The sequence below is a fragment of the Lycorma delicatula genome, chromosome 4, assembly GCF_047948215.1.
Source record: "Lycorma delicatula isolate Av1 chromosome 4, ASM4794821v1, whole genome shotgun sequence".
NCBI classification, from domain to species: domain Eukaryota; kingdom Metazoa; phylum Arthropoda; class Insecta; order Hemiptera; family Fulgoridae; genus Lycorma; species Lycorma delicatula.
The window spans coordinates 103,527,279-103,542,103 of record NC_134458.1 but is presented as its reverse complement, the minus strand read 5'-3'; the positions used below and the strand labels follow the sequence as shown (position 1 = coordinate 103,542,103).

General features: G+C 28.1%; 1 protein-coding gene across 3 annotated transcripts in view; it reads left to right on the top strand.

Annotated features, from left to right (window-relative positions):
- LOC142323722 (beta-glucuronidase-like) overlaps positions 1-14,825 on the top strand; it is a 221,518-nt gene that overhangs the window by 183,769 nt on the left and 22,924 nt on the right. For 2 of the 3 annotated variants that reach the window (XM_075363874.1, XM_075363877.1), the window contains 2 exons: positions 378-550; positions 4,081-4,224. In XM_075363874.1, the coding sequence (XP_075219989.1) occupies positions 378-550; positions 4,081-4,224 (317 nt within the window). Of the gene's footprint in view, positions 1-377; positions 551-4,080; positions 4,225-7,734; positions 7,820-14,825 lie in introns of all 3 variants that reach the window. The other variant, XM_075363876.1, reaches the window with a different exon arrangement.

Here is a 14,825-nt window from a genome sequence, read left to right as displayed (position 1 = left end):
AAGTGGAAGAGGAAGCACACATACTAATGACTATGCATGTTTACTGATTCTTGTAGTTTTCAATAGATGCTCATGAGTATTTAATCTAACTAACCAAAGATTTAATTTATGTTTGATTTTAATGGTTGAATCTTTTTTTGTTTATAAAATTTGCTTAGAAAAATACAAGTATAATAAAAATACAAACTGCATGTTGTGTGTCAGATTGTTCTTTTTAAACCTCCTCTTCCTTTTCTTGCCTTTTACTGCAATAAAGTAATGTGTCTAAAATAAAATAATTTTTTTATTGTACATTATTTGATTTTCTCATTTTTAATTTTTATTACATAATTGTTTACTTTTAATAAATATGTTTACATAAAATTATTTTGTTTTAGATACGGGGAAAAGGTTTAGATTATGCCTTAGTTACAAGAGATTATAATATGTTAAAATGGTTAGGTTTAAATAGCTATCGTACATCTCATTATCCATATGCTGAAGAAATAATGGATTTTGCTGATAAACAAGGAATTATGATTATTGACGAATGCCCTGCTGTTGATGTTGAGTAAGTATTTAATTTTTTTAAAGATTTTATTAAAGCTCTAATGCAGAAAAAGATTAATAGTATCAATATAGATTTATGGATTAAAAGATTAATAAATATTTTTTTTAAATATTTGTAACACTTGATGGTAGTGAAACAAGGACAGAGCCAGAAAGTAAAGTCAGTAGAAATTGGAAAGGAACAGATTCTTTTAAGATTTGTTATTAAAAAAATTTGAAAATTAGATGGCTTAATAAATAACATAATGAATTAAATAATGAAAGAAGTTGGTACTATATAATAATGCCCCATGGTACTGAGAGAACCACGGGGCATTATTAAGTGCAGGAATAAATAGACATGTGGAACACAAGATATTGAGGCTAAGTAAGAAAAGTGAACAATGAGCAATAGAGAGATAGAGCAAAACAATTGTTTTGTCTTTAGTTATGAGATCAGAAAGAGGCACTGTAAATTTAAAGAGAGAGGAGTTGGATATAATTAAATACTTGATGCATTTCCCTAGATACCATTTAACTCCCTGGTAAGATTGAGTAAGGCCGAAAGACTGAATTTGGAAATTAGCAGAAGAATCTGACAAGCTAACAAATTTTTCCAGCCTGTGAAAAGCTTGCTTTGGAATGGTGTTATCCCAAAGAAATTAAGCTGCTACTGTATAGATCATATTATATGATGACTTTTACTTTTGTTGTGCAATTAAATAGACAACCACAGTTAACAAAGAAAAATCCTGGCCGCAATAATGAAATTTTTAAGAAGGGTAACTGGTAAGTTAAAATAAGAAAACTGAGAATGTTAAGAGTGACTATTGGAATGGAAAATTTGAATGGAAAAAATAAGGTAGAATAGTTTTTTGCATCTAGTAAGGATGGAGACAGGAAGAGATAATTGAACTGAGAGAGAAGAACCCAAGAGAAAGACTACAAAAGATAGGGATCAACTTAGCAAAAGAACCCTTAGGAAAGGATGTGGATTGAATTGTTTGCTTATTTAGATGTGCCTGGCAAAATGAAAACCTAAAATCTCTCTTACAACTAAGCAATACCCAATAAAAATCTAGTTGCTGTAGACTAAAAATATATAATTAAAATTAAATAAGTTTAATGTAAATATAAATATGTCTAAAATTATAAATATTTATTTACCTAGAATAATATTAATCAATTAAAACTTATAATGATTATTGATATATATAATGATAATGGACATGTAATGCTTTTTTTCTGAAAGAACTTTTACCTAAAAATGCATATCTTTAAATGGTTTTTCTGGATCTTCAATTTCTATAATTTCACTAATGTAAAGTTGCTCAATTAATTTATTAAGAAACACACAGAATTTATTTAAAACTATGAATTTTTGAATAGATAAAACAAGCCAAATTTTATAAATACCAGGTGATTCAGAAAGGACTTAACAAATTTAAAAGCATATAAAAATTTGTTTAGATAACTTTAAGTTTAAACCTGCAAGTTGAGGTCTTATTTCATAGCAAAACATATCAAGTTTGACCCATATAGTTCATAAGTACTGAATTCGGCTGGCCACCAGCACTGTCACCAGTTTTTAAAAATAGATACATTTATAGGTGCGCTTTGTGTTTTGGTTTCACAATTTGCAGTCAGCAACTGCAGCTCAACATAATTTTTCTGGAGAGTACAGTAGTGAGCCTTCTAGTAGGCATGAAATTCACTCTTGGCACCAAACCTTCATTGAGAGTGATTGTTCTGTTAAGCATACAAAATTACCAGGACACCCACATGTCCTTGAAGCTGATGTGGAACAACTCTGAGAAAGTTTTGCTCATAGTTCGAAGAAAGCAACTCGATGTGCGTCACGCGAGACTGGCATTCCACAAATAACTGTTTGGCACATATTACATAAACAACTGCACTTGAAGCCATACAAATTAATCATGGTTCAACACATTACAGATGACAACAAAATTGCTCGGCTGCAGTTTTGTGTGGAAATGATGGGTAGAATTTTAGACAGTGTAATTTTTAGTGATTAGTCAGCATTACACATCAGTGGCAAGGTGAACATCCGTAACTGTCTTATATGGGGTAGCGAAAACCCTCATGAAGCTTTGCAGCACTTCTTGAGAGCCCTAAGATCAATATTTTTGTGCCCTAAGCAAACAAAGATTGTACAGCTCATTCTTCTTCCAGGAGGCAACTGTAAATGGTATAGTTTATCTGGACATGCTTCAGCATTTTCAAATTCCTCAGTTAGACAATGATGACCAAGATGGACACCATTACTATCAGCAAGACAGGGGGTACCACTTCACTACTGCCTAGAATTACAAGATTTTCTTGATACTCAATTCCCAGGTTGGTGGATTGGTTGTGAAGGTCCAATTGCATGGCCACGTAGTTTTCATTCTTGTGTAGCTTCATTAACATTCAGGTTTGTGTACCACCTTTGCTTGTTGATCATGTTGAGCTAAAATTTTGAATTAATGTCGCAGCTTCAGAGGTAACACCTGACTTGCTGGCTACAGTCTTGTACTTTCAGTGACTGGTGCTGCTGTTTTTACTTTAGTGGCCAGCTAATGTTATTGCTGGTATTTTTTTTTTTTTAATTAGGCAGTCACATATTTTGGCTTAATAATTAGAATTAATTTTACTATGCAATTGTTATCTGTTTATATATTTCATAACGTTCAGATATATTAAAATGTAGTCCTCTTTTATTTAGTTGTAGAATAGTTGTGTTGGTGGGTTTATGATTTGTGTGTAAGAGATGGTTGACAAATCCTGTCTTGTTAGAAAAGTTTTTCAAGTGTTCATGTTATCATTGTTTAAAACTGCTACCATTTGACCAATGGAAAGCATTGTGCAGATTATACATTCCTGAACTATTGTGTTTATTTGGCGAGTTTTTTTTTTTAATTCATGAGCTAACTTTTAAAGCCAAAGCTTTTTTCTTTTACTTATTACTTTTTTTTTAGTGAGCCAATTTTTCATTTGTGAGATATTTTATTTTAGTCTTTCTTTATCTTTGTTAATGTTATGTATGTTTTATCTATATATCTTTGTTTTTACCTTTATTTATTTTACGAAAGGGTATTCCAATGTCTAGTTACATCCCTTTGTAGCTTAGTGTTGAATTTATCTATAATGTCTTCAGGTGATATGCATATGTTCAATTGTTTGTTAATTATACTTTTAAAAGCACATAGTACACGTGAGGTTGAATGGTTTGAGGTGTTATTAATGAATTTTGTCGTTTTTGGTTTTCTGTATATTTTGTTGGTTGCTTTTTGTGATTGTGAGGTCAAGAAAAATATAATTTTTAGTGTGTTAATATTCAGCCGTTACAATTGAATATAACTACAGTAAGTTAAGTAATAATATATTTAAAATTAATTAATTGTTATAGTATTAAGATAGGGAAGCACTAGATAGGGAATCTTGGAGAAGATTCAAACCAGTCAAATGACTGAAGACAAAAAAAAAAGTATTAAGATGCTCATCTAATTGGAAAAAAGATAAGTAGTAAGCTTTTATATTTTTGTGTTTCAGATTGTTTTCTCCTACACTCTTACAAAAACATATGGATTCTTTGGGGCAGCTTATCAGAAGAGATAAGAATAGGCCATCTGTTGTTATGTGGTCTGTTGCTAATGAGCCAAGAAGTTCATTACCAGGTGCTGGTAATTATTTTAGGTATGTTTATTTACATTATTTCCTTATACTTATTTTTGATTGGTCAAAAATTAGTTAATAAGAAGCAGTGTACTTCATGGCCAGAATAAATTATCTATTTATTAAATATTAGTTATTTTAATTATGAAAGTTAGTTTACAGTTGAAATTCCCAGTATTAGTCAAAAGCATTTCCCTTGAAGAAACCAGACAACTGTTTGTTTTTAATTTCAACCCTGACCCAATATAAATAATACTGATTTAGAAGTTTATGAATTGGTATAAACTAAATACTAAACCTGGCCACTAAATACTCTACTTGTACAAACTAACATTCATAAATTTTTTTTTCTTCTTTTATTTCATAGCATTAATCAGGATAAATTATATTTTAAATAAAAATAAGGATCTTTTTGTGGTAGAAAATTTTTTGTATGCCAAAACGAATTGGAATTAGTGAAGCTTAATACCCAACAATTTAAGATAATGTACACGACTCATTTTAAAGGTGTTTTCATTTAATTGAAGTATTTGTGGTGACATTGCACTGTAATTTTTGCGTCATGTACTACTTGTTACTTGTATCTTTAAATAAAATTTTGAAAAATAAAATGATTACTTTATTGAAATTAAAATTATTGCATGTACTTAGTTATACTTATATATTTTTTTTTACTTGTTTTTCTTGGGAAGAAATTACATTTACTTGCATTATGTTAGGCAGCAATATGGCACAAGCAGGAGTCCTGTTGTATGATATGGAGAATACCACATATTTACCAATATGCCATTCGAGTATTACACAATCAAGTTTATGTATATATTTAATACTTACAAGTATTGTTATTTAAGCTTAGATGTCAACTTTAACTTAACTTTTTTCAAGAATTAGATTTTTAGCAACTTATTTTGTCACAAATACTTAATGTTAAAATAATTATTAGATTATATAATATATTTAGATTTAGAAAAGACAGAACAAATTAAGATTCCATTTTTGCAAACTTCTTTTAACAAATTTGTATTTTAATTCTTCCATGGAAATGAATTTAGAAAATATTAGTGCAAACAAATGCACATTGTATACATGGACCTAAACATCAAATATTTTCAAGCCTCTTTGTTTAAAAATCTTTTTTAAATTGTAAAAATGTATCTGAATAAACCACTTTTTAATTTTTAATGCTTTAAAATCAAACACTGAACACATTCCATAGAAGCATTCTAAGTTATTTGTTTTCTAGGAAAGAAGACTTCTTTCGAGGAAATTATAAATGTGTGATATTAAAACATTAAACTTCTGATCATGGTACAGTCACAAGTGCCTTTACTAGTGATAATTTTACAAAAATATATTATTTTGCTATATCAATTGTCAGCTTACCTGTAGAAACTATCTATAACTATCAGTAGTTTTGAAAATTATAAAAGTATAATTCTAAAAATTTTTAAATTTAATTAAAAATTTTAACATGAAATATGTCATTTTGTATACTCGCAATTATATTAACTCATGTACTCCAAAAAGGGGTACATTAAGTTGTTGCTTTACCAGTCTTGATCTTATGACTGTGATACATGAAAAGCAGCTTAATTACAAAGTGCACTAATCACAGCTACTTTTATCGAACATCTAAACCCTATGGTGCAGGGAGAAAAGATATCACTTATAGGACTAACAGTATAATACATCAATCTCATTGAAATAATGCTGATTATGTAAGGAATTTAGGACAAGAAATCACTTAAACCATAAGATCTTCTGAACGCAATCTCAGTTATTAGTTGCTAGAGTAGGCATACAAACATGTTAATGTTTGTTAGGAGTTGATGTTTTGTTGACATGGTTAGTGAGATTTTATTTCTAAGTTACGAACTTTTACCTACGGTAACCCCCAGTAACCCCCTTTTAAATTTGTGAACTTGTAACATGAGGAATGTTAGTGGATTTTAGTGTATTTATAAGTAAACTAGCCGGTTGGGACTCTGCATCCAGGACTCCTGCAATAATCATTATCCTCATGGTTGTGAGAATAATGCTGATAAATAAAAATTAAAGAAACCTAAAAAAAAGCTTAATTACATAAGACAGTAGAGTAGTAACTATGGTAACTAAAGTACACATACTTTTGACGACGAAGAATTCATAACTTATTACTTTCACCATGGCAACAGAAATATAATACTGAAGTAAAAAAATCAATCTTATTTTTTTTTTTACCAATGAATATCTTTAATTCACATCTTCACCCCCAAGAGGGCTAGAGCCCTCTAGTCTATGGTTTAAAACCTTCCTTGGGATAGCACAAAAGTATCCTGCAAATTTGAAAGTGATTATCCGTTGGTTCTTATGTGGTGCGAGAACAAACAAACAGACAAACTTTTGGCTTTATATATAAGATTGTTACATTTACCCAAATATGGTTACCATTAGTAATAAGTGAAATATATACATGTAGATATGCCAACCCTGACCAGAATTTGAGTCCAAAACCTTCCAGATGATAGGCAGAGATTCCACCATTCCATCACAGAGATCAGTTTATAGTTTCATTTTATTTTAATTTTAAAATTATTTCTATACTATGTTTACCAACAAATTTTCCCCGGAAGTAGGATGCTTATCTCATTCAATAATAATGACAGTTTTTTGTCATCTGCTTTTTTGTTATCTACTGTAAACCAATGTTTACAGTCGCATAAAAACATATAATGGTAGCTTATTCAGTATTTTCACATTTTTTACATAATTTCAGCAAATTCATTTCTAATAAATGATTGCATTCTATAATTATAATGTTTTCTGTTAATTTTTTTCTTACCTTTTAGTAGAACACATCATTTTTATTTATTTTTTTTTTGTTTTAACCAAATTTTAATGTCATTATTGTGCTTTCTTTTATGGTATCACATGTGAATTATTTCACACATGTACTAATTTCATTTGTTTCTCCTTTTTTTGTCAATACTTCTTTCACTTTTATTTCTTAGTTTATGTAAAGATTAATTTAAAAAAAATAACTGTAGAAAATTTATAATTTTTAATGGATATGAATCAGAAGATAATGAAAACTGAAATTATTAGAAGTAGACAGTGTGTCAGGGAAGATATTTATCATCTTAAAAAAATAATTGCCTCATTTTAATAAAAAAGTATTAAGTATCCAGCATGTTTGAATAATAAATTCATAGATGACATAATAAGTGGTAGTAGAGACATTATTAATAAAATTAAATCATGCTTTACAGCCAAGTAAAATAGTAAAAATTATCATAGGATTGGATTAATAAAACTCTGTAATAATTTCTTTTCAGAATAGAATTAAAAAGTAATATAATAACAATCTGGCATCACTCTAAAAAGGATGTTCCCATGTATGCAGTGCTTAATTTTAAGTTCTAAGCTATGAATAATTTATTACTTTTTGTTAATTTCTTTCTTTCTTTTGTAGGATATTCCAGATTAGAGGAATATGATATTCTTTTTTGTTTCTATGATTTTTATTTATTTTTAATAAGATATGGATTTTAGGTCTGTGGTGAAATATGTTAAGACTATGGATTTGTCAAGGCCAGTGACTGCGGCTATTAACAAAGACTCATCAAAAGATGAAGCTGTGAGTTATTCGTTTAAAAAACAAAACAAAAAGAGCATAAAATAATATTTGCTAATTCATGATATTGTTTGCATTTAACTATTTCATACACTGCAAATTAAAATCTAGTCGATTATTAATGTGGTTTTTTTTTTTTGTTAATATAAAATCAAAATATATGCATGTTTCATGAATAACAACTGTTATACTTTATGAAAAAAACAAAAAGAAAATTTATTTTGTCTGAAGTTTATGTAGGTCATGGTTTTCTTTGTTGATTGGTTATTGTCTAATTTCCTTGTCATCCTGTTAATGCGCATGATTTATAATCATTACTAATTATCGAATATTCACATCTATTTTAAATTGTTATTATATATAATCTTATTGTTAAGATTTGCAAGATTTTCACATTTTTTAAAGATTATTTCCTTTAATCTATGTTTTATATAAATCTGTATTTATGTTTGTTTTTTTTTTGCTATTTCTGTTATTAATTTTTGCTTGCTTCAAAAGAAAACATTGTAATTGTATTAATTCTAGATGAGTTATTGTGGCAGTTTGTGCATTTCTAGCATCCCTGAATTCATTGCCCATGTGTGTGAGCAATACACATATGCATCTACTATACCTTTAAATTCAGCTAGGCAATCCTTTAGATGAAATTCAGAATATAAGGTAATAACTAAGTATAGCAAGTAATATAGAATTTAGTGAAGAAATTAAATTGGTAGGAAAGACAGTTTTATTTATAATATAATATTGGGATACTTTACAACCTGGTGGTCTCATGAATATCATATCAGAATTGAAGGCTATAATGTTAAAATATCAAAAAATGCACCCTCATTTTTTGAACTTGTTTCAATATATCAACAAAATTAAATAATGTTGGGCTTTACCACTTGTTAATGACTAACAACCATAGCAGTCAGTGCCGCATAAAATACAAATGAAGAATAATTATTAAGTGAAAATTATAATAGTGAATTACAAGCAGTCCTGGACTTTCTATAATTCATTAATTTCTAAAGTCATTTGGCTTACTGTTTTGCCTCGCTTGTTTATATTTTCATAGACTTCATGTGCAATTCCATCAGGACACTCAAAACTCTTTTAAGATAGAAATGTAATAGAGCAGACCTTTTTTGTCAAGTACAACTTTTAGTTTACATGTCCTTTAGATACCTCCAACTTTTGTCAATTTAACACACTATAAAAATGTATCAAAAATTTGATTCTTTAACAAAATACTAATTCCTAACAATCTGGTGATTCCACTACTACAGCATTACAAGTAAGTAGCAAATGAAAGTTAATATATTAATGATAACTATAATTGATTCCACTCTTTCCAAAGGACATACAGCTGTTGAATTGAATATTCCAACAACACCGTCAGCTTGAATTGATAGATTACAGTAAAAAGAGTCATCTTAATTGAATTTTTTAATTTTATAGTTCCTTTCTTGGCCAATTATGCATATCTTATGGGAATTTGCATTGTACTGTAAAGGGATGTTTTATAAAAACTGAACACTTCCTTATTCTTTTGATTGTTTTTATTATTGGGAAAGTGTTTTTTAGTTTTAAAGCAATTGTAGCATACAAATTAATGATATATATTGTTTTTAATATATATTATTTTGGAACAATTTACACCTGCAATAATCATTTCTTATTCAAATTTGGAATTTTCAAGATGAGTTTACAGCATTTTACATCCTCTAGTAATTATGCGTTTCTATAAATCACATGATCTATTTATGATGTCCCTGAGCTTAGACAGGTCAGGCAAGCAGGGTTTGTTATAATATCTAACCAGATGACATCATCTGATAATTAATAACATAACACATTTGTATATAAAATGCAAGTACATTAACAATCTCATTACAGTTAGATTGTGAAGTAGTGTGTGCTGCGTAAAGTTAATTTGTTTATACGTGTCTGTATTTTTGTTTTTCATATGTTGAGTGCATTAATACTTTTGTAATTGTATTTTAACATTAAAAAATATTTATTTTCTTGCATATTTTTAGTATTCTCCTAGCAATTTTATGTCAAATCTTAAGAGAGAGAAAACTCTCCATAGTCAAGTTTGGGAAATTATATGGAATGTTAATCAGTTTATGGAAAGATGGCCAAGCATACTATTTATTATTCCTGTGAAAAAGTAAAATGAGAGAACTGCTGCTGTATGTAGGGTTTTGGCCAGGACTGTTAAAACTATTAGAAAAGAAGAGAATCAGATATCTGAGGGTGGATGCTCATTTCAAACCCCATGAAGATATAAATGGGAAAACAGAATTACTAATTTATTTTGATAAATGTTTAATCAGGCAAATTGTTTACAATTTCTATTTTCAAGAAAAAGTGCTTCCTACAGCTAAACATATTTGTAACAAACTGAAAGAGGTTGTTAGTTTTCAGGGTGGTATATGAAGCATCAGGAAACTTTGAAATCCTTAGGATTTCTGTGAAGAAAAAAATAATAGAAATATTCTCATCGAAAATGATGAAATACAAGATTGTCATTTAATATGTATTAAACATTACAGAGAAGAAGCACATCCCAGTGTAGATGAAACGTACATTTTATCTTCTCATATCTCAAAACAAAATGTGGCTGGACAATTCTGATCAGTGCATTCATTGTCCTATATCAAAAGGAGACTGAGCACTAATCATGTAGTGGCGACAAGATGGGATTCATATACAATGATGCTCTGCTGACATGGAAAAGTAACACATCAAGTGGGGATTATCACATCACAAACTTCAAAAATTTCATGAAATGGATGAAAAACAAACTGTCCAAATCTGCCCCTGTGATCAGTTGTAGTGCTGGATAATGCTGCATATCATAATAATCAATACAATAAGGCACCTACCACCAAATCTAAGAAATCAGAAATAGTATCATGGTTACAGGAGAAGCAAATACCATTTCTTCCTAAAATGCTTAGACCGGAAGTTTACAAATAAGCTAGTTTAGTAAGTTTAGTTAAGCTGCACAAACCAAGGTATAAGACGTACATTTTGGATTTCCTTCTGGAAGCTCACAGTCACACAGCCATTTGCCTGCCACCATACCACCTGAATCTAAACACCATCGAAATGATATAGGCAAATGTAAAAGGATATATGGCTCAAAGAAACGTCACATTCAAGTTGAATGCTACAACTACACTACATGAAGAAAAGATTTCTAGTATGACAAAGAAATACTGGTCACAGATTTTTGACAATGTGAAAAAACTAGAAAATGAATATTTGGAGAAAGAGCACTCTAATAATGTTGTTTAAGAAGAATTTGTTATCAATTTACGAGAAATTAGTGATGAAGACAGTGATTATTCATCTACAAGTGAAGACAATTTCGACGACAAAGATTTAATGGCACCTTTAGGGTAACAGTTTATCCATTAAGTAAGTCAAAATAAATATTTTTATGATATTAACATTTATTTGTAGTTAAAATAAGTGAAATAAAAACAAGAACTAAAATAAAATATGTAAAAATTAATACGTGGAGTTAATAAATTTATATAGTGTATAACAATGTATTAAAACACTGAAAATAAAAAGAAATAAATATGAGCAGGGGACATGTCTTTTGCATTACAACAGCTGCATCTATTACATTAGATGCAGCTGTTGGCGAGGAGCTGACTTTCAGCTCACATACTGTATTCTAATTCTAGTTATTGTTGGTGGGTCCATCGACTTGATGTGAAGTTAGCAATGGCCATAATTTATTTAAAAATTTGAGCTGTGGTAAATCTATTAATGATTAATCTGTTAAAGTGGTTCTACCAGCTTGATATTCATTATTGCAGTGTGGCAGAACCATCAGATTGTAAGAAATATATATTTTATTTAAAGCTGTTTTTAATTCTTTAGATGCAAATAGTAAACAGTATTCATCATTTTTTAATGTTAATTATAAGATATAAGGCATTGTTATTTCACAAAGAAGGGTTAAAATATAGAATAATAATTGCATATCCAAACAAAAATTACAGAATTCATAACTATTTGTGATTATTTATTACTTTTTTTTAATTACTGAAGTTAGAAATGCAAATATAAATCAACATACAACCATATTACAAAAATTCAAACAATTCATAAACCCAGTTATAGACATACTGAATTTTTCTACTGTTTATTAACTGCAATCTCTGAATTACATTATATATGTGAATAAAGAAATTATATAAAATAAATAAATAAAAATAGATGATTGTTTAATATTTAAGGGCAGCAAATTGTGAATACTCTTTATTTTTTTATTCCTTCTAACATTTTAACAGAGACTGTCTGGTCACTTTATATAATGAGACTGCATTATGTGCACAGACTAGGTTTTGATACCAGAGACATCAAACCTGCTACTTTACATTAGTCAGTATATAAAAAAGCATTTTGATGTTTATGCTTCACTACCATCTAAATTGTCTTCCTGAAGGTCATATTTAAATTCAATTAAAATTTTCTTAACATAAAAATAAACAAGTAATGATTTTTTGTTGCATTTACTTATTTGATTTGTGTTATCTAGTTCAGATAATGAAGTGATATATCAAAGAAAACCCAAATTTATTACATTGTCAATACTTATGTGATGTTTAATGAAATAAGATTTAAACATTTTTTTATACTAATATTTTACTTATGAAATGCTTTATTACAATGAATGTCGATTTAAAAAAATGGGTAATTTGACATTTCAGTAAACTAATCTTAAAAAATGTTTTATAGAAATTTGTCCAAGGCTCTTCTACTTCTTATTAATTCACTAAAAGAAGAGATAACCAAGAAATTTTCTTATCTATGACCCTATTTTATTTCCTTGAATGAAGTAAAGGAAGTAATGTGATCGCGGAAAACTTCGGCTTTCAGATTTCAATGGAAATATCCATTTTGACCATCCCTGAATCTATTTTGACTAGTTTTGGTGTGACGTCTGTACATACAATCTGTGAATGTATGTATCATAACTCAAAAACGATTAGCCATAGGATGTTGAAATTTTAGATTTAGGACAGCTGTAACATCTAGTTGTGCACCTCCCCTTTTGATTGCAATTGACTTGACCAAAAATGTCCAAAAAAGCCCAAAATCCAAAAAATTTAGATTTTGGAGTTTTTTTTAACTGTAGTAATAAGCCCTCGTTGAGAGCTTTTCAGTGATATATCATAAGTGGTACTTATTTTCATTTACCACTTTCCTTTTAAGATGTAGTATGTGATCTGTAAAAAATGTTTTTTTTTTCCAAAATTTAATAATGTTTGAATGATTGATAAACTAGTTTTGTTTCCTCCATAATTTTATCTCAGGATTTGAAAATTTTAATTCTTTTTTCAAATACCATAACATCAAATTTATATTGTAGGAATAATTCAACCCTTGTCACTCGTTCTGTGAAGTATTCATTAATACACAAACTGCTTCTGTTCTAAAAAACGTTGCTGATTAATTTAAAATCAGTCAATTTACTAAAGATTTACTAGATCTTGAATAATTTTTTGATAAAATAGTACATAAAATTTTAAATTTTTAGACTTGCTTGATTTATTTTGAAGATATTAAAAATAGCAATTATAAACAACTACTAAAAAATCATGACATTTTTCTATATCATTATTTTAATTATTAAAAGTTTCCTAATTAATGAATTAGGAAACTTGGTTTAAAGAAGTAATTGCAGATTTCAATTATGTTTTTATGTTTACTATAAGATTTTTGTTTTAAAATGTAGTTTAAATTCAAACTTCATCTTTCATGACATTATATTATATAATATTGATGTCAGTATCTGGTATATAATTTCTTAACTGAATTAATTTCTAAAGTTTTTATTTCAAAAATAGTTAATTCATTATTATTTATAAAAATTATATCATTAGGTTTCTCTTCAAAAGGAAGATACCACAGTAGAAATATAATTATTCTAAAGTTTATTTCATTATTTTTCTAATTTATTACTTATATTTAATTTGTTTTTTTTTTTTGTTTGCATATCTCATTCTTTATCCTTCTACATCTCACCACCAATTAGAAATTTTTTGATTAATTTCTGGTTTCAATTTTTTCAAAGCATTATTTTCTATTATGAATAACACAGTAACAAAATAAAATTCTTAGATTTTAATTCTGAAATTAAATAAAGTAAATGATGTATGAAGTCGCACTACACATTAATAACTATAATTTCAATTTATATTTTATTATTACTGCAATCTCAGGTATGAGTTTGCAAATATCTGATGGATAATCTAAAGTACAGTTGTGATGAATATATTTCAGTTTTGTCATGCATCAACAGTAAAATTAACATTGATTAAAAAGACTATAAAAATTAAACTGTGTGCCAGATTTTGTGTGAGCATTTTTAACTCTATTGAGCTCATTTTCAAAAAAATAAATAAGTCTGTAACTGAATAAAAACATGATTTTTTTTTCATCAACCACTATAAGATATTTTATCTATATGCGTTCCCATGCGACATTATCATATAAAATACAAAATATCTTATTAGATATGCCCTTTTTTGTCAGGAAAGATATAAAAAATTTACCTGATCTAAGCCAGCATTTACCCTAAAAATTTTGCTAGCAAAAGTTTTTTGCTAGCAAAATTTGATAACTTCAGCCTGAAATTAAAATGTATTGTAGTAATTTTAAAAACTGTTTCATTTTTTTTTTTTTTTTTGAGTACAGTACATCCATCATGGTTATCAAACTTAAACAAAATTATGATTATTTTAAGATAAACTAAAATATAATTTATAAAATAAGGAAAGTTTTCCTTCCATTAAAATTGTTCAATTGTGCTTAAGTTACTTTCATCTGTGGATAATCACTGCATTATTAAAAGCAGTTGACGTCAATAACAAACTTTCTATTATTTAAAAAAATCTAGTTCTATCAGTTTTCAAAATTTTTTTTTTTAAATTGAATTTTTACTAATTTTTATTAGAAACTGTTAAGTTTTGATTAGAGAAAATAAATTAAAAAA